The sequence below is a fragment of the Ovis aries genome, chromosome 14 (assembly GCF_016772045.2).
Source record: "Ovis aries strain OAR_USU_Benz2616 breed Rambouillet chromosome 14, ARS-UI_Ramb_v3.0, whole genome shotgun sequence".
NCBI classification, from domain to species: Eukaryota; Metazoa; Chordata; class Mammalia; order Artiodactyla; family Bovidae; genus Ovis; species Ovis aries.
Window position 1 is genome coordinate 59359865 of NC_056067.1, and position 22464 is coordinate 59382328.

At 45.4% G+C, this 22464-nt stretch overlaps 1 protein-coding gene across 3 annotated transcripts in view; it reads left to right on the top strand.

Moving 5' to 3' along the window:
* Positions 1 to 424: 424 nt before the first annotated feature.
* LOC132657138 (zinc finger protein 665-like) overlaps positions 425 to 22464 on the top strand; it is a 35788-nt gene continuing 13748 nt past the window's right edge. Inside the window, exons 1-3 of one of the 3 annotated variants that reach the window (XM_027978025.3) lie at positions 425 to 478; positions 14760 to 14835; positions 18372 to 18498. In XM_027978025.3, the coding sequence (XP_027833826.2) occupies positions 14821 to 14835; positions 18372 to 18498 (142 nt within the window). In that variant the 5' untranslated portion in view covers positions 425 to 478; positions 14760 to 14820. Of the gene's footprint in view, positions 479 to 9032; positions 14836 to 18371; positions 18499 to 22464 lie in introns of those variants that run through there. The other 2 variants (XM_027978026.2, XM_027978024.2) reach the window with 2 other exon arrangements.

Consider the following 22464-nt stretch of genomic DNA (forward strand, 5'->3'; position numbering starts at 1 on the left):
CAACTTTAACATCTGTCCTTCCAGTGAACACCCAGGACTGAACTCCTCACAGTCCAAGGGACTGTCAAGATTCTTCTCTATCACCACAACCCAAAAGCACCATTTCTTTGGTCAACTCTGTTTTTGGACTGACTGTCACATCTCTACCTGCTACTGGAAAAACAATAGCTTTGACATTAGGGCCCCTCGTTTGCAAAGTGATCCTTTGCTTTAAAATACACTGTCTACTTTTATGATACCTTTCCTCCCAAAGAGCAGGCCGGCTTTTCATTTCCTGACTGTAGCCACCTTCAACAGTGAGGCTCCGGTCGCCTCACTCTCCTACTGTCCCCACGCAGGCCTGACTTCTCTCCAGCCCAGGCCCCTGACCACTGGCTCCGCTCGGCCCCGCCTCCAGGCCTCCACGCCTTTTCGCTGCGCGTGCGCACAGCGTCAGCACCCGGCATCGGAGAGGGGAGAGCGGAGGTCTCAGCCCAAAGTGAGTTTCTGTCTTTCCTGTCAAATTTTCTTCTGGTAGTTAGCTTTCCTGTGTAATGTGAGTTGAGGGTCGCTACTGAACTTAAATTCCCGCGGCCGTCCCACCACCCCCAGCAAATTCAGATGTCCCTGTGTGGTGAAGAGGCGCCTCCATTTTGCTTTAAACTCGCTCCGAAGCGGATGCCTGCGTTTGGTCTGGGACGCTTCATTTCGCACCTCTTTCCTGCTTAAAACTGTTATGCTCCGAGCCCGTATCTCCGAACTGACCGAGAGAGAGAGAGCAAGTCCACCACAGTATTGCAAACGCAAGAAGGGAGTTTGTTTATTCCTAGCGCGTTAGGGCCCAATTCTCATCCCACACAAGGGAATCCGACAAGAGCCCCGAACAACGGAGTATGGCGGCTTGTATACAGGCAGTTCTTTGTCTCAGTTACAGGAGTAGCTGGCATTACATGATTGGCCAGGCAGGATGAGCGCATATCCTGTCTCTTTCTAGTAAACATGACTCAGGTCCTAGAGACCGTCATTTGGTCCCTAACAAAAACCAATTTCTGAGCTCAGTGATCCCTTTGCCCTTCCTGCACCACGTGAAATTCCTTTGGGCGACTTGGGTTTATTCGCTCCGCGGTCCCCAGGCTTGCCCTCTCGACCCCTGGAGGCAGCGCCGGCCCCCGCTCCCGGAAAGGCCTGGTTCTCTCCCCACTCCTGGGATTCTGGAGCGCCCGTCCCGCTCCTGAGACCCTCAGGCTCCCAGCCGTTCAGTCGTCGCGTCTCCTCAGGCCGGTAATTCTGCCCCTCAGGCATTCCTTTCTTAGAGTCACCTGGACTCGTGTAGGGGGAGGTGGCCTGGGCCAGCCACGTGACACCAATGGTTCTGTGTCCCAAATACAACCCGCTGGAATGTGTCTCTTGCGGGTGGAGGCTTCTTATTCAGGAGAAGCAGAGAGAGCGACTCCGAGAGAATTAGACATTGAAAAAAGCATGATGGAGAAACGATGGCAACGAAGAGGATTGGTGAGGAGATAGCAACATGAAAGAGCATAAGCCTTGAAGGTAACAGTGGGTAAAGGAGGGAAGTTTAGAGAACAGCAGGGTCTCCGGTAAGTTCAAGGTGTGCAACATAGGGGGGTGGTGCTGAGTCCAGGGATGCTGTCTAACCTCTGCCGCCCTCTTCTATAGCCTTCAAGGGAGAAGGGCTGTAAATCAGCGGTCCCAAAGAGGGCGACAGTGGAGAGGCAGTTCACACAGAGACCCCGCAAAAGGGATACAAGATTTTGGAACCTTGACCTACAGACAATACCCTGCTGGCAGAGAAAGGGGACTACTAGTGAATGAAATCAGCGATGCATTTTATACTCCTGGGCTCCAAAATAACTGCAGACGGTGACTGCAGCCATGAAATTAAGACACTTGCTCCTTGAAAGAAAAGCTATGACAAACCTAGACAGCATGTTAAAACATGGAGACATTAATTTTCAGACGAAGGTTTATATAGTCAAAGCGATAGTTTTTCCAGTAGTTGTGTATGGATATGAGAGTTGGATCATAAGGAAAGCTGAGCGTGGAATTGATGCTTTTGAACTGTTGTGTTGGAGAAGACTCTTGAGAGTCCCTTGGACTGCACGGAGATAAAACCACTCAATCCTAATGGAAATCAGTCCGGAATATTCATTTGAAGAATTGATGCTGAAGCTGAAGCTCCAATAAATTAGCCAGTTGTTGCAAAGAGCTTACTCTTTAGGAAAGACCCTGATGCTGGGAAAGACTGAAGGCAGGAGGAGAAGGGGATTACAGAGGATGCGATGATTGGATGGCATCACCGAGTGGGTGCATGTTGAGCAAATTCCGGGAGTTGGTGAAGTGAAGTCGCTCAGTCGTGGCTGACTCTTTACAACCCCATGGACTGTAGCCTACCAGGCTTCTCTGTCCATGGGATCTTCCAAGCAAGGGTACTGGAGTGGGTTGCCATTTCCTTCTCCAGGGGATCTTCCTGACCCTGGAATTGAACCCAGGTCTCCTGCATTGCAGGCAGACGCTTTACCCTCTGAGCCACCAGGGAAGCCCAGGGAGTTGATGATGGGCAGGGAAGCCTGGCGTGCTGCAGTCCATGGGGTCACAAAGAGTCCAATGTGACTGAGCAATCAAACTGAATGATTCGAGGAGCTGAGAAAGAAATTGAGCTGAAACGAAGCATTGCACTTGGAGGTACCAGAGAGTCTGGAGGAAGACAGGGCAGAGCTGGAGGAAGAAAGGCAGAAATACATGGAGATTTTGGATTATCAGGGAGGTTGGAAAGTAAGCATCTTTATGGGGAATAAATGGCAGAGAGAGGCAGGACGGGAATCAGGGAAGAAGTAAAGAGGAGGACAGGCACAGCAGGAGAGCAGAGGGGAAGAAGAAGGGAGACAGAGAAAGAAGTAGGGAAACAGATAAACCAAATGAAGTGGAAACAACTAGTGTGCAGCTGGGGGAGGGGACTAGATCCAGAAGAGTGCTGAATCGATTGGATAAAGAATTAAGACCTGATACATTGATTTTTAGCTTTACAGTCTAATAAATTTAAATCTTCTTCCTTTATACAGAGGAGGATGATAATTTCTAAACTGTCTGTAAGGCTTCTGGGTGTTATAATTATTTGTATCGAAGGATAGCATCCATGTGCATCGCCTGTTGAAGTGGGAGCTAAGGCAGTGACTTGACTCACAGAGGTGAGTCACCTGCTTCCCTTTTCCTGGTGTGGAGTAGAGGTTGTGGGAGAGGAGAAGTGGTCCAAGAGTTGACAAACTCTGTTACTACATGGTACCTTTTCAAGGAACTTTAAACATGTTCTTAGTGATGGTTTTCCTTTTTGCTTTCTCCTTTGTTTACATTTAATTCTTTCTTTTTGTAGCTTGGGTTAAATATTAGTTCACTTGGTACCTACTTTCTTTTCAACAACTATTTGCTTCTGGTAAGATTTTGTGGTCTCCTATAATAAGCTCGAGGCATTCTTTTCTAAATATGCTATAGTAACAATTTTTTCTTTCACTTTGCACCAGAATTATTCAATGAAAAAATTTTTAATAAGCTGATTAACTTTAGATTTGTTGCATGTTTATTTGAGGCCCTTTTGCTGTCTTCTCTTTACGTTATATCTTGGAAATGTTTTTTGGTAACAAATAGTTACAGACTATTTTGATGAGAACTTAGTAAGGATGTCTGATATTTTTTATTGAATCAAGACCTAATTTAAGCAGGCAGTATGATGGTCCATTTTCCTCTCTCTTATGTGGTCTGCTGACAGGTGAGCTATGAGTTGATCTGATGATGTTTCCTCAAGTCCAGAAGGTGAGCAGCAGTGACCCTTGAAATGATGGCGAAATTGGGTGTGTGACTGTGTATGGCAGTTCTTGGAGGGAGTTGCCACTTGTCCTTAGAATTTGAAATGCATCAGTTTCCACAATGCAACATGGACAATAGTAGGATGGAGGTGGGAACATAGGCTCAGAGTCAGAGAGACAATCATGAGCCGTCTTCTGTGAATAAGGGTCAATATGAAGCGACGCCTCCCACTTCCACTGGCTTCCCCATGTCCTCAGGGCAGCATCCTGACTCCTCAGGTGGCTCTGCAGCCCTTTGTCATCCTCACGTCTCTGCCAGGTTTTCCAGCCTCATCGTGGAAGCTGACCCAGTTCTCATGGTCTGTCTGTCCTGGTCACATTCACTTAGTCCTTGTTCATAGACACCAAAACCTTCTCTGTCTCAGAACTTAGTTTTTTCTTCTACCTTTGGTCATTACATCACCGTGGCTCTTGCTCTTTCTGTTCCTTCAGGTCTAGGCCAGAGAGGTCTCCCCATCTCCCTCTGATATTTGCTGTCACATTAATCAGATTTACTGCTTCTATATTAATCACATTCATCAGAGATGCCCTTCTTCCTTAATTATTTGTAATCTTTCCTCTTTTCCCTTCACTGATGGATGCCCCGTATTCCTCTTCCTCCCAGGATGCTTGCAGCATCTCACTCTGGGGGTGAGGACTGGGAATGTGGATTTGGCTGAAGAATTCTCAGAGGAGACAGAGGGCACAGGTTAGGTGATGATGGTTGCTATATGTGTTCTAGACATTTCAAGTCTAATTGATCCTTACCCCATGTGTTCACTTAATTACTCAATATAAAAAAGATGTGAGGAGTCCTGAAAAGCCCGATAGATCTAGTGTCTTGAAGTGTCACCTTGTTTTAGTCTGCTGTGTCTGCTCACTGCAGCCCCCAGGTCTTGTAACCTCTGTCCATCCAGGGACCGTTTGCCATCTTGGACAGCACCTTTGCCTTCTAGCAGTTCATCTACTCAGAGGGGGGATGCTGAGTTTACTGTGGTTAGAGTGGCCAGAAGGTATGGAAGTTAAATGCATATGAAGGAGACATCTCCGCTTCCCACAACCGCACACCCCCTTAATGACCTGAGGTATCTGGCAGTGAGCTGTGAGCACAGAGAAGGGGAGCCAGTGAGATGGGACCTCTCTTTTGTGACTTTTTTTACCAACCATCCCTCAACTGCATAAAGTCTGCCGTTGCTGACAGGTTTTCCCAAGAGGACCAGGTTCTTGGTCTCCATTCTGAATGCTCCGTGTTCTTGATTTACAGCTTGGGCACATTTCTGTTGCGTTGCCCAGTAGTCTCTGCTCTTTAACCCTCTTGTTCAGCTGTGCCTGGAGAAGAGGCAGTGAAAAGGATGTTGGGTCAGCTGATGTGCCCCCTGCTGCTGTGTACATGAGGCCTCACCAGGAGGAGTGTGTGATGCCAAGGAAAGTGTGGGAAAGTGCCCGTGTTGGACTCTGTGCTGGAGTTGACTGTCCTGCATCCCTCCTGAGACAACACATGACAGAGAACTGTCTGTTCCATATGGTAAGGTCCTCCCTGTGTGTGTGGTCAGGACACAGAAAGGGGCTGCGTTGACTCTAAGCATTAAACAGCATGTTTTCCACTTTCTTGACACCCCTCTGAAGCCTCCTGTTGCCTGAGGACGCCCAGAAGAGGAGGAAGAGGTAAAAACAGTCAGGAATGGCTCTTTCTCAAGTAAGATCATATTCTTAGTGGATTCTCAGTCTGTCCTTCCTGAAATACCCATCTTTGGACTCGCTAATCTTGTCTAACCCTGGAGTATCCTGTCTCACACTTTTACATGCACACTCACCAGAGACCTTCCCTCGGGGTCTGTCATCCTCACTTAGATCCTGTCTCCCCATGACCCGGTGACCTGGACCTTGTGAGGAGGCTCCCCTGGGCACCGTCCTGGGCAGGGCTTCATACCCACGGGTTGGAGACGGGGTCTCAATGCTGTTGGGCAGCAAGGATTGCTTAGGGCCCATCTGGGTGTGCTGTCTGCTCTCTGTCAACCAGGGTAAGGAAGCTGCAGGTGGACGTCAGGTATTAACATGCATAGTACGTTGTAAAATATGGATAGAGGCCACTAAGGGGAAATCAGTCCTGACTTTGTGTAGTACATTTAAAAGTAATTGAGCCTCCTTGAAAATCTTAAGGATTTGGGAATGGAATGGAAAGTTTAGAAAGAGACTTCGGGGCTAGGGTATGTTCCATTATACCATCTAATTGAAACTATAAAATCAACATTTAAAAAAAAAATTATTTTCTGGCCACATGATGCAGCTAGTGGAGTCTTAGTTCCCTGAGTAGGAATTGAACCTGAAACCCTGCAATAGAATGTGAGTACTTAAACACTTGACCTCTAGGAAATTCCCCAACTTTCCTAATCTCAATGTAATATTTTGTTAATGGAATAAAAAGATAAACTTTGGCTTTTGTTAATAACTGGATATCTAACATTAAGGATTAAGTCATATTACTGTTTTTTAAATATATTTATTTGCTGTACTGGCTCTTCATTGCTGCAGTGGCTTTTATCCAATTCTGTGTGGTAGCCACTCTCTAGTTGCAGTGTGTGGGCATTGTTGGGGCTTCTCTTGTCTTGCAGCATAGGCTTTAGAGGAGGCTGGCTTCAGTAGTTTCACTTTCTGGGTTCTAGAGCCTGGCTCAGAAATTGAGACTCATGGGCTTAGTTACCCCTTGGTATATGGGATTGTACCAGAGCAGGGATCAAAGCCATGTCTCTTGCACTGACCAGTGGGTCCTTTCCCACTTTGGTACCAGGGAAGCCCTCATATTATTTTTAAATATAGTTATTTTATAGAGATTGTAGTTAAAGTCTTTTGTATGTTACTTTATGCTTACAATACTTTGTATTTTATTGAACTTGTAGAAAATAATGTTGAGGAGGACTCCTAGTACAGTGGAGAAGAAGGTGCCTGCCAGTGTAGGGTGCATGGTTCCACCCCAGGTCCAGGAAGATCCCTCAAAGGAACTAAGCCCATGCGGCGCAACTACTGAGCCTGTGCTCTGGAGCCTGGAACCATAACTCCTGAAGCCCGCACAGTCTAGAGCCTGTGCTCCAAAACAAGAGAAGTCACTGCAGTGAGAAGCCCATGCACTGCAGCTTCAACTGGAGAAAACTCACTCATAGCAACATTCTGTGTGGCAAGGGCTTTAATCAATCTGCAAAGCTTGCAGTTCATCAGAGATATCATACTGGGGAGAAACTGTAAATGTGTGTGTGGAAAGGACTTCAGTCAAACTTCAAGCTGTGTAGTTCATGGAAGAATTCATACTGGAGAGAAACCTGACAAATTTAACATCTGTGACAAACGTTTTATTGCACAGTCAGCCTTAACTCACCATCAGGCAGTTCCTATAGGAGAGAAAGCATAGAAATGTAATTTGGTGGAGGAGTCTTCAGTTCCAGCTCTTACTTGCAGTTCGTCAGAGAATTCATACTGGAGAGAAACCATGTAAATGTGATATCTGTTGCAAGGGTTTTAGTCATACTGGAAAATTTGTAGTTTATTGAGGAAGTCATACTGGAGAGAAACCATATAAATGAGATCTCAGGGGCAAGTCCTTTAATCTAAATGCAAACCTTACAGTTCATCGTAGAATTCATACTGGGGAGAAACCTTAGAAAGGTAACAATTGTGCCAAACATATTAGTGAACAGTCAGCTTTAACTCAACTGCCATGCAGTTCATGTAGGAGAGAAAGCGTAGAAATGTGATGGATGTGGCCAGTGCTATATTTGAAATGACCATGTTAGAAATCATAGGTAATTCATAGTGGAGAAAAATGTTAAGAATGGAACAATTGTGAGACACATTTAGTGCAAATATAATGAATATGGCAAAGCCTTTTATCTGAGTTCAGGCCTTATAATTCATCAGAGAATTCATACTGTATAGAAAGCATTCGAATTTGGCAGAGCTTCTAGTGCTTGCTAGAGGAGAGAAACCACATAAATGTAATTTATGTGACAAACCCTTCAGTCACAAGGAATGACTTTGCAGATCATCCAAGAATCCATATGGCAATGAAAACTTACAAGTGTAGTAAATGCAGTAAAGTATATCCACTTTTTGACTCTCAGAAAAGTCAAACTGGAGGAAAACCACATGAAATGTGCTAGGTGTGGCAAAGCTTTGATTCTGTGTTCAGACATAACTAACCATCAGATAATTAATTAGAATTGAAGTCTTACCCACGTAGTGCATGTGTTATTTGTTTCAGAAGCCATTTGGTTTTTACAAAATTTGTACTGGTGAGAAGCCATACATTTAGAGTGCAGTCAATCTCTGCAGTCTAGATTGGAGGAGATTATATATAAATATAATGTGTGTAGTCAGAGTTTCAGTAACGGGCTGATCATTCCCATCATCAGATTATTCATAATATAGAGAGACCTTACAAGTGTACGAGGGTGGCAAGTCCTTCAGTTGGCATTCAGGCCTGAAAAGACATCAGGTGATCCATACTGGAGAGACCATACGAATGCAATCAATGTGGCCAGGCTTTTTGGGTGTTTACACCTTCGGCTTCTTGAGAATATTCCCTAGGTAGAAGCTATGTCAATGAAATGAGTGCATCAGGGGTTTTAGACAACAGTCTGAAGTCAGGATTCAGTAAAGAACTCATTCTGGAGAGAAAGCTTACAAGTGACATTCGTATGTAGAACCTTTACCTCAGCGTCACACCTTACCAACCATCAGATGATCCATCCTAGCGAGAACCTTGCTAGTGTACAGAATGTGGCAACCTTCAGGTACTGTTTCAAACTCATGGTTCACCAAACACTTTATACTTAGAAATGCAATGACTATGATAGCTTTCAAAATTGCGTCTCACTCTTTAGGTATTCTGGAATTATATATGCCTTTTCTTTTTAATACAATGTCTGGTTTTATCATAACTTTCCTTACAAGGAGCAGGCCTGTTTTTTAATATTCCGGCTGCAGTCACCTTCAGAGGTGATTACAGTAATGAATTGTTTCTCCCCTCCGCCCCGCCCCGCCCACTGCGCCCGGAGGCCCGGCCCCCCACACCTCGAAGCCCCTCCTAACACTTCCGCTGTCCCCACGCGTGTTCGGCTTCGCTCAACGCCATGACCAGGCTCCGCTGAGTCCCCGCCCCGAGGTCGCCCCCCGCCCTTTCACTGCGCGTGCGCGCAGCGTCCCATAAACCTGGAAGCGGAGCGCGGCGAGTGGAGGTCTCTCAGCTCAGCGTGAGTTTCTCTTTTTCTAATTAAACCTGCGGTCTGCTGCCTCCTTTCCTCGGTACCATGAGTCTCAGGTTCGCTAGTGACTCTCAATCCCTGCGCCCGTCCCACCATCCCCAGCCAGTTCAGACGTCTTGGTGAGCGCCGAAGGGGCGCCTCCATTTTGCTTTAAAGTCGCTCTAAAGCAGCTTCCAGCTTTTGGTCCACAGCGACGCTGCGTTTCGCACCTCTTTCCTGCTTCAAACCATTTACTGACCTCACTGACCCCTGTGCCCTTCCTACACCGCATACAGTTCTCTTCGGCGAGGTGGGTTTATTAGCTCCGCGGCCCCCAGCCTCGTCCTCTCGGCCCCTAGCCGCGCTGACTACCTCGCTCCCCGGTCCTGGGATTCTGGAGAGCCCGCCCCGCAGCTGAGACCCCCTTCCCTCCCAGTCCCTCTCACCTCAAGTCTCCTCAGGCCTTGCCTTCATAGTGACGTTGCCCTGACCCGTGTCTGGGACGTGAGCTGCGCCAGTCACGTGACACCCGAGGTTCTTCTGTCTCAAATTTCAACCGTTGTAGTTTGGCTCTTGCGGGAACCGGGCTTCTTATTCAGTCGCCATCCTTGTAAATTGGAGGCCAGGGGTGATCAGAAGCAGCAGAGACAGCGACTCCTAGAGAAATATTTAATTGAGAAAAGGATGAGGGATAAGCGATGGCAATGAAGAGGATTGTGAGGAACTTGTGAACAGACAACAGCATGAAAAAGAATCGGCCTTGAAGGTAGCGGTTAGGGAAAAAGTTTAGAGAAAAGCAGAATTTCCTGAGAATTAAAGGTGAGCTAGATAGGGAGGTGATGGTGTTCATTCCGAGTCTTTAAGACCCCTCTATTTCCCAGAGTTTGCTCAGATTCATGTCTGTTGAGTCCAGGTACGGTATCTAACCATCTCATCTTCTGCCGCCCCCTTCCATAGCCTTCAAGGGAGAGGGGCTGTAAATCACAGGTCCCTTAGAGGGCAACAGTGGAGAGGCAGTTCACACAGAGAGCCCGCAAAGGGGATACAAGCGTTGGGATCTTGGCTTACAGAGCAATATCCTGTTGGGAGAGAAAGGGGACTCCTAGTGATTGGAGGAGCTGAGACCGGAAGCTGAGAGGAAGCAGAGCCACTTGGGGGTGGCAGAGAGGGGAGGAAGGGAGGGCAGAGATGGAGGAAGAAAGGCAGAAATTGTTGGAGATTTAGGATCATCAAGGAGGTTGGATTAGAAGCATTTTACAGGGAATAGATGGCAGAGAGAGGCCGGATGGGAGTCAGGGAAGAAGTAGAGAGGAGGACAGGCACTGCAGGAGCGCAGAGGGGAAGAGAAAGGGAGACGGAGAAAAAAAGTAGGGAAACAAACTAAATGAAGTGGAAACAAGTAGTGTGCGGGTGGGGGAGGGGACTAGATCCAAATGAGTGCTGAATAGATTGGATAAGGATTATTAAGTCGTGATACATTGATTTTTGGCTTTAGAATCTACTAAGTTTAAAACTTTCTTTTTAAAATTATGCAGATGAAAATGAGAATTGCAAAACTTCTGTTTGTAAGGCTTGTGTGTGTTGTAATTTTCTGTATTAAAAGATAACATCCACTTGCAGACGCTGTAGAGGTGGGGGTTGCGGCAGTGACTTGATTCTCTTAAAGGTGAATCACCCCCTTCCCTTTTCCTGGTGCAGAGTGGAGGTTATGGAGAGGAGAAGTGGAGCAAGAACTGACTCTCTTACTACATGATGCCTTTTCCAGGCACAGTAAAAATATTGTTTGTGATGGTTTTACTTTTTGCTTTCTCCTTTCTTTATATTTCATTATTTTGTATCTTGGGATAAAGATTAGTTCATTGAATATCTACCTTCTTGTAAACAGTTATTCACTTGTGAAATAAGATTTGGTGGACTCCTGTAATTAATTCATGTCTTTCTTTTCTAAATGCTCTATATTCTGAATTTTTTTTTTATTACTTTTACACCAGAATTCTTCAATGAAAAAAATTTTAATAAGCTGATTCACTTTAGGTTTGTTTCACATTTATTAGAGGCCCATTTGCTGTTTCTGGTTTATGTTATATCTTGAAAACATTTTTTGATAACTAATAGTTGTAGACCATTTTGATAAATGTTTGGTAAGGGCGTCAGTGATCTTTTATATTAAGAGTCACAACCTAATTTAAGCAGTTAGTCTGGTACTCCATTTTCCTCTCTTTTATGTGATCCAGTAACTAGTGAGCTATGATTTGATCTGATGATGCTTCCTCAGGTCCAAAAGCGGAGCAACACTGACCCCTGAAATGATTGGCCAAATTGGTGTGTGACTGTGTGTGTGGCAGTTTTTCTTGGAGGGAGAGCCCACTTGTTATTAGAATTTGAAATGGGTCCCAGTCTTCGAAAATGAAAAAGGATAACAGTAGGATGGAGGCGGAAACGTAGGCTCAGAGCCTGAGAGGAAATCATGAGCCATCTTCTGTGAATAAAGGTCAATCTGTAGGGAGGCCTCCCACCTCTTGCCAGGGTCTCCAGCCTCATCCTGGGAGCCGACCCCATTCTCATGGTCAGTCTGTCCTGGTCACGTTCACTTAGTCCTCGTTCATAAACAACAAAACCTTTTCTGTCTCGGATCTTAGTTTCTATGCCTGCCTTTGGTCATTAAATCACTGTTGCCTTTGCTCTTTCTGTTCCTTCAGGTCTAGGCCAGAGAGTCTCTCCATCTCCTAATATTCTCTGTCATGTTAACCAGGTTTACTGTTTCTGTATTAATTACCCTCATCAGATATGCCCTTCTCCTTTAATTATTTGGAGTCTTTCCTCTTTTTCCCTTCATTGAAGGGTTCACCGTATTCCTCTTCCTCCCAGGATGCTTGCAGCATCTCACTCTGGGGGTGAGGACTGGGACTGTGGGCTGGGCTGAAGAATCCTCAGGGATGTTGCAGGTTATAGGTTTGGTGATGATGGCTCCCATATTTCTTCTGGACATATCAACTTTGATTGATCCTTACCCTATGTGGAGACTTAATTACTGAAAAGCAAAAAGATGTTGGAGTCCTAAAAGGCCTGGGAGATCTAGTGTCTTGAGGTGTCCCCATGTTTTAGTCTGCAGTGTCACTGCTCACTGCAGTCCCCAAGTCTTCTAAGCTCTGTCCATGCAGGGACCAGTTGCCATCTTGGACAGCAGCTTTGCCTTCTAGCAGTTCATCTGCTCAGCGGCAAATGCTGAGTTTCCTGTGGTTTTAGACTGGTCAGTATCTTAAGAGAGTATGTAGGAGATGACACCTCCCTATCCCCAAACCACCCTCCCCCCATTAATGAGCTGGGGTATCTTCCAGTTAGCTATGAGCAGGGAGAACAGAAGCCAGTGAGATTGGGGCCTCTCTCTCTTTGTGACTTCTTTACTGAACTCAGTCCAACCATCCCTCAACTACATAATGTCTTTGTTGCTGAGTGGTTTCCCCAAGAGGACCAGCTTCTTGGTCTCCATACTGAGTGCCCAGCGTCCTTGGATTTGCAGCTAGGGCGCATTTCTTTTGCAATGCCCACGCCTAGAGGTCTCTGCTCTTGTTCAGCTGTGTACTGAGAAGAGGTAGAAAAATGGGAGTAAGTGAGGGGGAGCGTGTCAGGGTTTCTGGGAGGGATGTGGGAGCAGGTGTGTGTCTTTTAATGAACCCAATGAATGGTGTGTGTGTGTGGGAGAGAGAGAGAGACAAGCATAGTTGTGGGATCACGGGGCCTGTGGATCTGTTGACAAAGGCAGTCTCAGGTCTGGCTGGAGGTCCTGGACGTGGGCTCATGGCTAATTGTGGGCTGCGTGGAATGGTGGGTGTGCCAGTGTCTTAGCTCAGTTTTCCTGGGACACAGATGCTGTGACTGAGGTTTGCATGACTGGGTTTAATTGGAAATCTCGTGATCACACCTGTGGAGGAAGGAAGGCTGTGGGATTGGGAAGAAGAATGTTATCCTGCAGGGTGTCAGAAGCAAGGCCTGAGCTGAGCCCACAGGGAGGTCTGGGTGCAGGAGGATGGGCACAGTGGTCCCAGAGAAGGGGTGTGTGATCCAGGAGGTGCCCCACAGCACCCCCTCCACACAGTGGATTTTTTGTGGTCTTTAGGGAAGGCGAGAATTATGTATGCAACCCATAGCATAACTGTCAGTAAAACCCCAGAGATCACTTCATGGGTTACCTTTGGTATTTCTGTTATTTTGAGTTGCTCATGAAGAAAGTTTCAGATGCAATTTGGAAGTTAAAAAGAAAACAAAAAAACTTGGAGTGTTTCTGTGGAAGATATTGAAGTCGCATTGAGATATGTGCATCAGCCTACACATCCATCTTTTATTATTAGAGTTTGGAGATAACAGTTTAGGGACTGCCTGGGGTCATGCATGTCTGACTCTTGCAACCCCATGGCCTGTAGCCTGCAAGGCTCCTCTCCATGGAATTCTCCAGGCAGGAATACTGGAGTGAGCTGCCATTCTCTTCTCTAGGGCATCTTCCTGACGGAGGGATCGAACTTGGGTCTCCAACATTGGCAGCAAATTCTTTACCGTTTGAGCTACCAGAGAGGTCCTGGTTGGTAGCGTACACTCAGAGAAACACAAACACGTGTATAATGACATGCACCCATAAAAGTGGCAGTTTTTGTCACTTGGGGCCACTTGATGAATGTAGAGAATATTACGCTAAGTGAATTAAGGCAGATAGGAAAAGACTGATTGTATGTGCTCGCTTATATGTGGAATGTAAAAGTGTGAAACCACTAGTAGCAGACAGTGGGCTGGGAGGTGGGGAAGATGGGGAGATGTTGGTCAAAAGGTAGAGACTTTTGAGTTGTAAAATGAGTGCGTCCTGGGGAAGTGTGTGCAGCACGCTGACTGTAGTTAATCCTATTCTGTTACTGCATGCTGGGAATTTGTCAGGAGAGTACGTCATCAGCGTTGTCACCACACACAGAACATGGAAATTTGGAGATGATTAATGTGTTGGTTCATGGATTGTGATAAATATTTCATAGTGTAGACATGTGTCACATGGTCACATCGTGCATGGTATGTATACACATCCCATCTTGTTAGTCCGTTCTATGTCAGTCAGGCTGGGAAAGAAGAAAGTGGGAGGTAGGTTGGACTTGACCCCTTGATTGGTATTCAACCCAGGGTTCACATGAGATCATGAGCCATTTTGCCTGGGCATGTATTGTACCCCTCCCACAACAGACATGCTCCTCAGGTTCTCGTGTGGGGCCTCGCCCCAGGAATGTGCACAGGCTGCAGATGCTTCCGATCTGGATCCTGCATTGAGCATCAGGGATCTTAGTCTCCACTTTTGAGACTGAGATCAAGCCCTGGGGGAGGGAAGGGCGCTCTGCTCTGAGTGGGGCTGGACCAGGGCCTGCTGTGTGACCTGAAGGGCATCGTGGGGTGAGCGGAGGTGTCCCCTGCTGCTGTGTACATGAGGCCTCACCAGGAGGGGAGTGTGATCCGAGGGAAAGTGTGGAAAAGTCCCGTGTTGGACTCTATGCTGGAGTTGACTGTCCTGAGTCCCTCTTGAGACAGTGGGCACAGAGGACTGTCCGTTCCACATGGTGAGGGCTTCCCTGTATGTGTGGTTGGGGCTCAGGAGGGTGATGTGTTGACCCTAAGCATTAAATACCATATTTTCCACCTTCATGACGCTCCTTTGAAGACTCGTGTTACCTGAGGAATAAGCCCAGAAAAGGAGGAAGGTGAAAGAAAACGTGTCAGGAATGGCTCTTTCTCAGGTAAGGTCATATTCTCAACAAATTCTCAATCTGTCCTGCTTGAAATACCCATTTTTCGACTCGCTAATCTTGTCTGACTCTGCAGTGCCTTGTCTGACTCCTGTACATGCACACTCACCTGGGACCTTCCCTCAGGGTCTGTGGCCCTCACTTAGATCCCGTCTCCCCATGACCCGGTGACCTGGCCCTTGAGAGGAAGCTCCCCTGGGCACCAGTTGGGCAGGACTTCTCACCCACGGGTTGGAGACGGGATCTCAGTGCTGTTGGGCAGCAGGGATTGCTTAGGGCCCATCTGGATGCACTGACTGCTCTCTATCAACCAGGGTAAAGAAGTTGCATGTAGATGCGAGGTATTAAAATGCATAATATGTGCCAAAATCTGAAAAAGAGTCCAATGAGGGAAAATCAGTCCTTTTTATAGCACATTTAAAACTAAGTGAGGACCTCCTTGAAAATCTTAAATGTTTCGGAGTGAAATGAAACGTTCAGAAAGAGACTCAGGGCTAGAGAGTGTCTCATTACAGCATCTAATTTAAACTGTGAAATATAGTTTGCTAATTATTTATTCTTCCTTTTTGGCCATACGATGCAGCTTGCAGGGTCTTAGTTCCTTGAGGAGGACTAGAACCTGAAACCCTGTGGTGTAACTACAGTCTTAAACCCTGGACCGATAGGGAATTCCCCCAACTTTCCTAACCTTGATGCAATATTTGGTCATGGAATGAAAAGATAAACCTTGGATTTTGTTAATAACTACATATCTAACATTAAGAATAAGACAATATTACTATATTTAAATATACTTCTCTGCTGTACTGGCTCTTCATTGCTTCACTGGCTTTATCTAGTTCTGGTGAGTGATGACCACTCTCTAGTTGTAGTACGTGGGCTCCTCATTACGGTGGCTTCTCTTTTCTTGCAGCCCAGGCTCTAGAACATGCTGGCTTCAGTAGTTTCACCTGCTGGCCTCTAGAGCTCTGGCTCAGAAATTGAGGCTCACAGGCTTAGATGCCCCTTGGCATGGGAAATCTTACCAACCAGGGATCAAACCTGTGTCTCTTGCACTGCCCAGTGGATTCTTTACCACTGAGCCTCCAGAAAAGCCCTCATACTTTTAAATACAGCTATTATATACAGATTAGAATAAATCTTCTGCATATTACTTTCTGCTTGTATTTTCATTTTTTTAAACTAGTATACTGAGCGGCTGAACTGAACTGAACTGAAGATAATGTTGAGGACTCGCTGGTAGTACAGTGTGGATAAGAATGTGCCTGCCAATGTATGGTGCACGGGTCCCATCCCAGGTCCAGGAAGATGCCTCAGAGCAACGATGCCCAGGCACCACAGCTACTGAGCGTGAGTTCTGGAGCCCGGGAGCCGTAACTGCTGAAATCCACACACTCTAGAGTCTGTGCTCCAAAACAAGAGAAACCACTGTAATGAGAAGCCTGTACACTGCAGCTGCAAATTCAGAAAGCCTGCCCACAGCAGCTCAGCAAAGACTCAGCAAAACCAAAGTAAATAACTTAAAAAAGACATAGAATGAAGACAAACTACGGTAATACAAATTGATGCATTTTTAATGTCCCAAAGATGCAGAAATACCGGTGCATAAAAGAAAATGCGAGTATCATCCCAAAAGGTGTCAAAAGGCATCACCTTAGAGCAGGAAAATGGCCACCCACTGTAGTATTCTTGCCTGAAAATCCCATGAACAGAGGAGCATGGCAGGCTACCATGAGGTCGCAAAGATCTGACACAACTAAGCAACTAAGGAGCAGCAACCTCCACACACAGCAGAGTGAGCTCTGAAAAACAAATCTAAACCTCTGATTTACCTCCTGCAGACTCTTCGGTGACTTCCAGTTACTTTTGGAATAAAGCCCTAAATCCAAAGACCTTGTAGAAAACAGCCTCTACCTGGCATTACCCCTCTTCATTCCCTGTGTCCCAGTTAGATTGGCTGACTTTCTGTTCACTAAATACCTTCCTGCCTCAGAGCCAGCACTCAGGCTGTTCTCTCTGCTTGCAACACTCTTCCATTTCCCACCTTGCCAATCCTAAGTGTTTCTTCCTCATGGAGACCTTGTGTGATTTCTTGATGTACGTCAAGACTTTCCGATAAATCTCTTAGCACTAGGCCTGTTTCAGAGCACAGGTTGCAATAGTAACTTTAAAATGACGGATGTAATTGGGTGGCTGGCTGCTAGACTGTAAGCTCCATTATGTTCACTGCTGTCTTCTAGTTTGGGGCCCATGTTGACACTCAGCACATTTGGATGGAAAGAAAAAATAGAGAGGTCTTCCTTGTTTTAACCAGTTGTGTGTTTACATTTGCATGTGTGAGTGCATGGATCTGTAATTCCATGGTTTTATTACAGAACATCATCTCATAAGCATGTTTTGTGCTTTGTAACAGTTGAAATTGTGTCTTAAGTGTTTTCCATGCCGTTAAGTTTTTTTCTACCTCATCACGTGAATGATGGAAACAGTAGTAAGAGTATTGACATTGTGTGGTTGATGGGAAGAGCGAGTGACCCTGTACAGTGACCATTTATCGTATAGTCGTGTCCGACTCTTTGTGACCCAATGGGCCATAACCCTTCAGGCTCTTCTGTCCCTGGAACTCTCCAGGCAAGAATGTGGGAGTGGGTTACCATGCCTTCCTCCAGGGGGATCTTCCTCCCGGAGATAGCAACACCATGTCCCCTGCATTGCAGGCGGATTCTTTACCGCTGAGCCTCAGGGCAACCCAGATACCTACATATGATACTGCATATTATAGTGTTCCCTGTGCGTTCAGAAGGAGGAAGATAGTAAATTAATTTGTGAATATTTTTCTGTCCATCTATCATGTCTGTCTTTCCGTGGCTGACAAAAGATCTGGGATTCTACATCTCCATTGCACTTTAGCTTTCTTGTATTTGTTTCAGGTATTCTCTGGGATCTCTTTCATGCACTTTGCTGCTCTGGTACTTAAGTTGTCAGTCCCAACCACCTGACCTCAGGTGCTGTTGCCTCATTTCTTAATTGTTTGATGTGCATGAATTCATAGAATGACAGAGTTTTCTCTCCAGTCAGATGGACACAGATCTTTCTCTGATGTGCTGTTATGTTGATGATAAGTTCATCTGTGTAAAGTCTTTAGAGTAATGCTTAGTGTGTAGGAAGTGTTGAGACACCTGTCATCAGTGAGATGATGTTATAATCAAAACAATGTGTGTTCTTTAAAGCCACTGGGACTTTGTCGTCTCTGAAGACACCAGTCTTGTAACTCATCTAGATAATGAATGTCCCTCAGTGTGTATAGTGTAACACTTCTGCATAGAGAACTCACTGATTGAATTTATTTGTATATTCTACATGTATTGTCCATACAAGTGACAAATTCATGTTGATTGGAAGATGTCATAGTCTTATGAAACAACAGGAAAATTACCTGAATTGATCATTACCCCTCTAACCTCTTCTCAGTTTGTATGAAAATAAGAATCCTCCCGAGCGCCTGTTAGTGAACTGTGCTTTCATTTCAGACACAGTTGACCATTGAGGATGTGGACATCAAGTTCACTCCAGAGGAGTGGGAATGCCTTGACCCTGCTCAGAGGGCCTTGTACCGGGACGTGATGGTGGAGACCTACAAGAACCTGCTGTCTGTGGGTGAGGATCACTTCCCTGTGAAGTTGGATTCTGGTCTGGGGGTATCTCTGCATTTTCCCTCTGTGTCTCTTGGGAGCCCTTGTTTTGCTTGACTGAGTTCATAGCTTCGTCCTTTCTTCAGGTAATCTGCCCACCATGTGATACACAAGTTTCTACACAGCTTCAGTATTTATAAAGCTGATTTCAAACTTTAAAATATCCAATTCCGTTTTCTACTCCTGTGTTCTTGGTTCAGTAATTCTTGGAAAGGAACTAGATACATGGATGCCTGTGTGCTCAGTTGGTACAGTTGTGCATGACTCTGCAACCCAGTGGACTGTTGCCCACCAGGCTCCTCTGTCCATGGGATTCTCCTGGCAAGAGTACTGGAGTAGGTTCCCATGCCCTCATCCAGGGGGCTCTTCACCCACAGGGGTCAAAGCCGTGTCTCCTTTGTGGCAGGTGGATACTTTACCTTTGAGCCCCGGGGAAACCCAGGTATCTGCATATTATACTGTTTCCTGTGCTTTCAGAAGGACGCAGATAGTAAATTAATTTGTGAATATTTTTCTGTCCGTCTGTAATGTCCATCACTTCTTGGCTGACAAAACAGGTGGGATTCTACACCTGGCAATGCAGGAGGCGGTCTAGGTCCTTTCTAAAGGAGGCCTCTGAGCTTGCTTCTAGTCTGACTGGACACTGCCCTGACTGTGAGTGCCCTGACTGCCTATTGTGAGTGTGAGGCTTGCAGTACCAGAAATAAGATAGGGGACAAATCTTGAGGTTTTTGAGCCCTTGGAGGGACCCTGGCCTACTCAGCTGCAGGCTTAGCAACATTATAAGTTTTGTAAGACAAAGAATAGTATTAACATGCAACCAGAGCTGCTGTTTGCTCACAGATTGCTGATGATATCAATTAGCGTTCTGGGATTATAAGGGGGAACCCCAAACTGCAATCTTTGAAGTCTCACCCATGACCATAACATGCTGCCTGGGACTTTTTCCCCACTGGGTCTCCCGATGGGCTGTGGCCCAGGACTTCCCAGTGCTGTTTGAGTCTGGATGTTGGTCAGAACCCAATTTGGTGATGTATCTTCTGCTGTTTCTACTTTTCTTTTATTGTTAGCATATTGAAAGTCAGCTCAATAATTCTATAATAAGTATTTGTATTATTTACTTCTACAGAACAAGTGGCTTATTTTGTTAACAAATCTTTGAACTTGAGATAAAAGTGACAACGTTTGGCAAAACTTTAATTGGCCCTGTGAGCAGTATTTGTGAGAAAAATACCACTCTGTAAGAAGAATGAGGTTAAGGCTGATGAAGTTTTTATTCCCTAATAGGAAGATTTGCATTACTACTAGTTAGCTGATACATGGGATGTCTTCCCTGGATGGTGTGAGAATTGGAAGCTTAAATTAAAGAGGGCTGTACCCTTAGAAGTTACTGAATATTTGTGACTCTCACCTGTTGAGAAAGACTCTCACCCTGCTGGGTGAGAGGCTGGATCCTTCTATCTCCGACCGTAGGGTACATAAAATCAAAGGGAAACTCGCTCTGACTTAGTCATGTCGGAGTCTTTGCAACCCCATGGACTATAGAGTCCATGGAATTCTCCAAGCCAGAATTCTGCAGTGAGTAGCCTTTCCCTTCTTCAGGGGATCTTCCCAACCCAGGGATCGAACCCAGGTCTCCCCTTCATTGCTAGAGGATTCTTTACCAGCTGAGCCACCAGGGAAGTACAGGAGGTACATAAAGCGATCTTAAAATTATCTGAAGGGAAGTTACAACTGGAAACAGATTTATGCAATTAGTGACAATGGTTGTCCATATTACAATGTCAAATTATATATTAGCTGATCAAATTCTCACTTTTTAAGTGGGCTCTCTCCTGCACTGGCCCATGTCTCTTAACAGTGTCCCCCACTGTCTTTCTGTCTTCATTATCTTTGTCCTGTTGTGGCCTTTCACCCCTCCCATCCCTCTGTCTCCCTCTCCATCAGCTAGTCCCCTTCTAACTTCCCCTGTCTCTCAGTGGGGAAGGGGAGCCCAACTTCCCCCACTCCTGCCCCCACTCTAGCAAATTTCATTTCCCCTTCAGATTCTTCTGATCAAGTGAAGACCCCCATTTCCCCAGATGGACAATGTATAATTTTCATCATCCATCTGCCCTGGTTAATCACAGTCAAGCACTGTTTGCTCTGTATTTTAGATATAAAACTGTGACTATTGAAAGGGAAGGTAAGTTTTTTGACACAAGGATTGCTGTGATATTCTTTAGACTCTGGAGAAAACTGGTTAAAATGATTTTTCCTTTATTTTTTTGAAAGTACAAAACCATTTCTTTTTGCATATGGAATAAAAACAGCTAGCTTCTTAAAAGCCCTGCCTACAGAAAGGCTTGAAGTTAACCTTTACCAGGGATCCCAGATGACTCTAGTGGTAAAGAAGCTGCCTGCCAGTGTGGGAGACATAGGAGATGTGGGTTCAATTGCTGGCTTCTGAAGATCCCCTGGAGGAGGATACCAACTCCAGTAGAGTCAGAGAGACATTTTAAATCTGTCTGGATTTATGCATGTCTCAGAATGTGACTTTGATTTTGGATAATATTGCTGAGATTTATTTGTAAATGAGCTCTTACTCAATTGGCTTTAAAAGAAAGGAAGCACTTGGGCTTTGCTGGTGTCTCAATGATAAAGAATCCACCTGCCAGTACAAAAGGCAGGTTTGATCCCTGGTCCAGGGAGACTCCACATACCACAGAGCAGCTAAGTCCATACACCACCACTACTGAAGCTCACATGCTCTAGAGCTCGTGGTCCACAAGAGAAGTAGCTACAATGAGAAGCTCATTCACCACAACTAGAGAGTAGTTCCCGCTTGACACAACGAGAGAAAGCCAGAGCAGTCATGATGACCCAGTGAAGCCAAAAATAATAAATGAATTTTTTTAAAAAAACAGTAAGTGCATACAAATCAATTAGAAGGGAAATTAATCTAAATGAATTTCAGGTTCATGTGAACTGGGAAATATTCAATATTAAATACCTAGTATTAATGTTTGCTCATCTAGTTAAGACTTCTCTTGAGTCATCCACATTGTGTAATACTTCTATTGTATTACATTGAGAGATTTAGGACTATTGATGAATATGTTTGGTGCTACCCTGAGATGCTCTCTATAAGAAAGCAAATATTTTTAGAAGTTATCAGTAGTATTTATGTTCACTAATACAGAAAATGCAATATAAGCACAGTTCATGGTTGCTTAAGGAAAGTAAAGTGTGTGTTTTCAGTGAAAGAGGTGTGAGAAATGAAATTGAGTTGGATGCTCATAGCAATGAGTGAAAGTAAGTGGAAGCTGGAAGCAAGGTCTTTGTTTCCCAGACCAGGAGTCCTGACCATTGGACCACAGCAGCCAGTAATTAGGACTAAGGTCCCTAGTCTTGCCTGCCTAGTCAAGAAAGAATTCAGATGAAGAGGCACAAGGTAAAGAGTAAAGGAAAATGTTTATTGAATGGAAAAGTACATGCAGAAAGGCGTATGGGGCTAGCTCAGAGAGAGCGCCCCACCTTTGGGAAGTGTCAATTCTTTTTAAAGGTACAGTTTTCCAGGTGTTCGTGTCCCCTCTGGCCAGTCACCTTCCTTTGTCCCCTCTGGTTAATTTGTCTTAGGCCCCTCCCCTGGTGTGTGAACGCACACCCTAACCAAGCTGTATCTCGAAGTGAAGTCTTCTGGGAGAAGCAAGACTCTTTATGGCCTGAATTATGCTCTGACTGACCTCAAGCAACCTTTCTGCACATGTGTAGTGTCTCCGTTAATAGACAGGGTTTTTTCCTTTGTCCTTGCCGTGATTATTCCCTTGAGGTAGGAGACAAAGACTGGCTATTTACCTTGTACTTTTTGGCTATAGATTCTTCAACTGGAGCCCATCTATCTCTTATCTCAGGGAATGCAGAGAGAAGAGTGACTGATTGTAGATTTCCA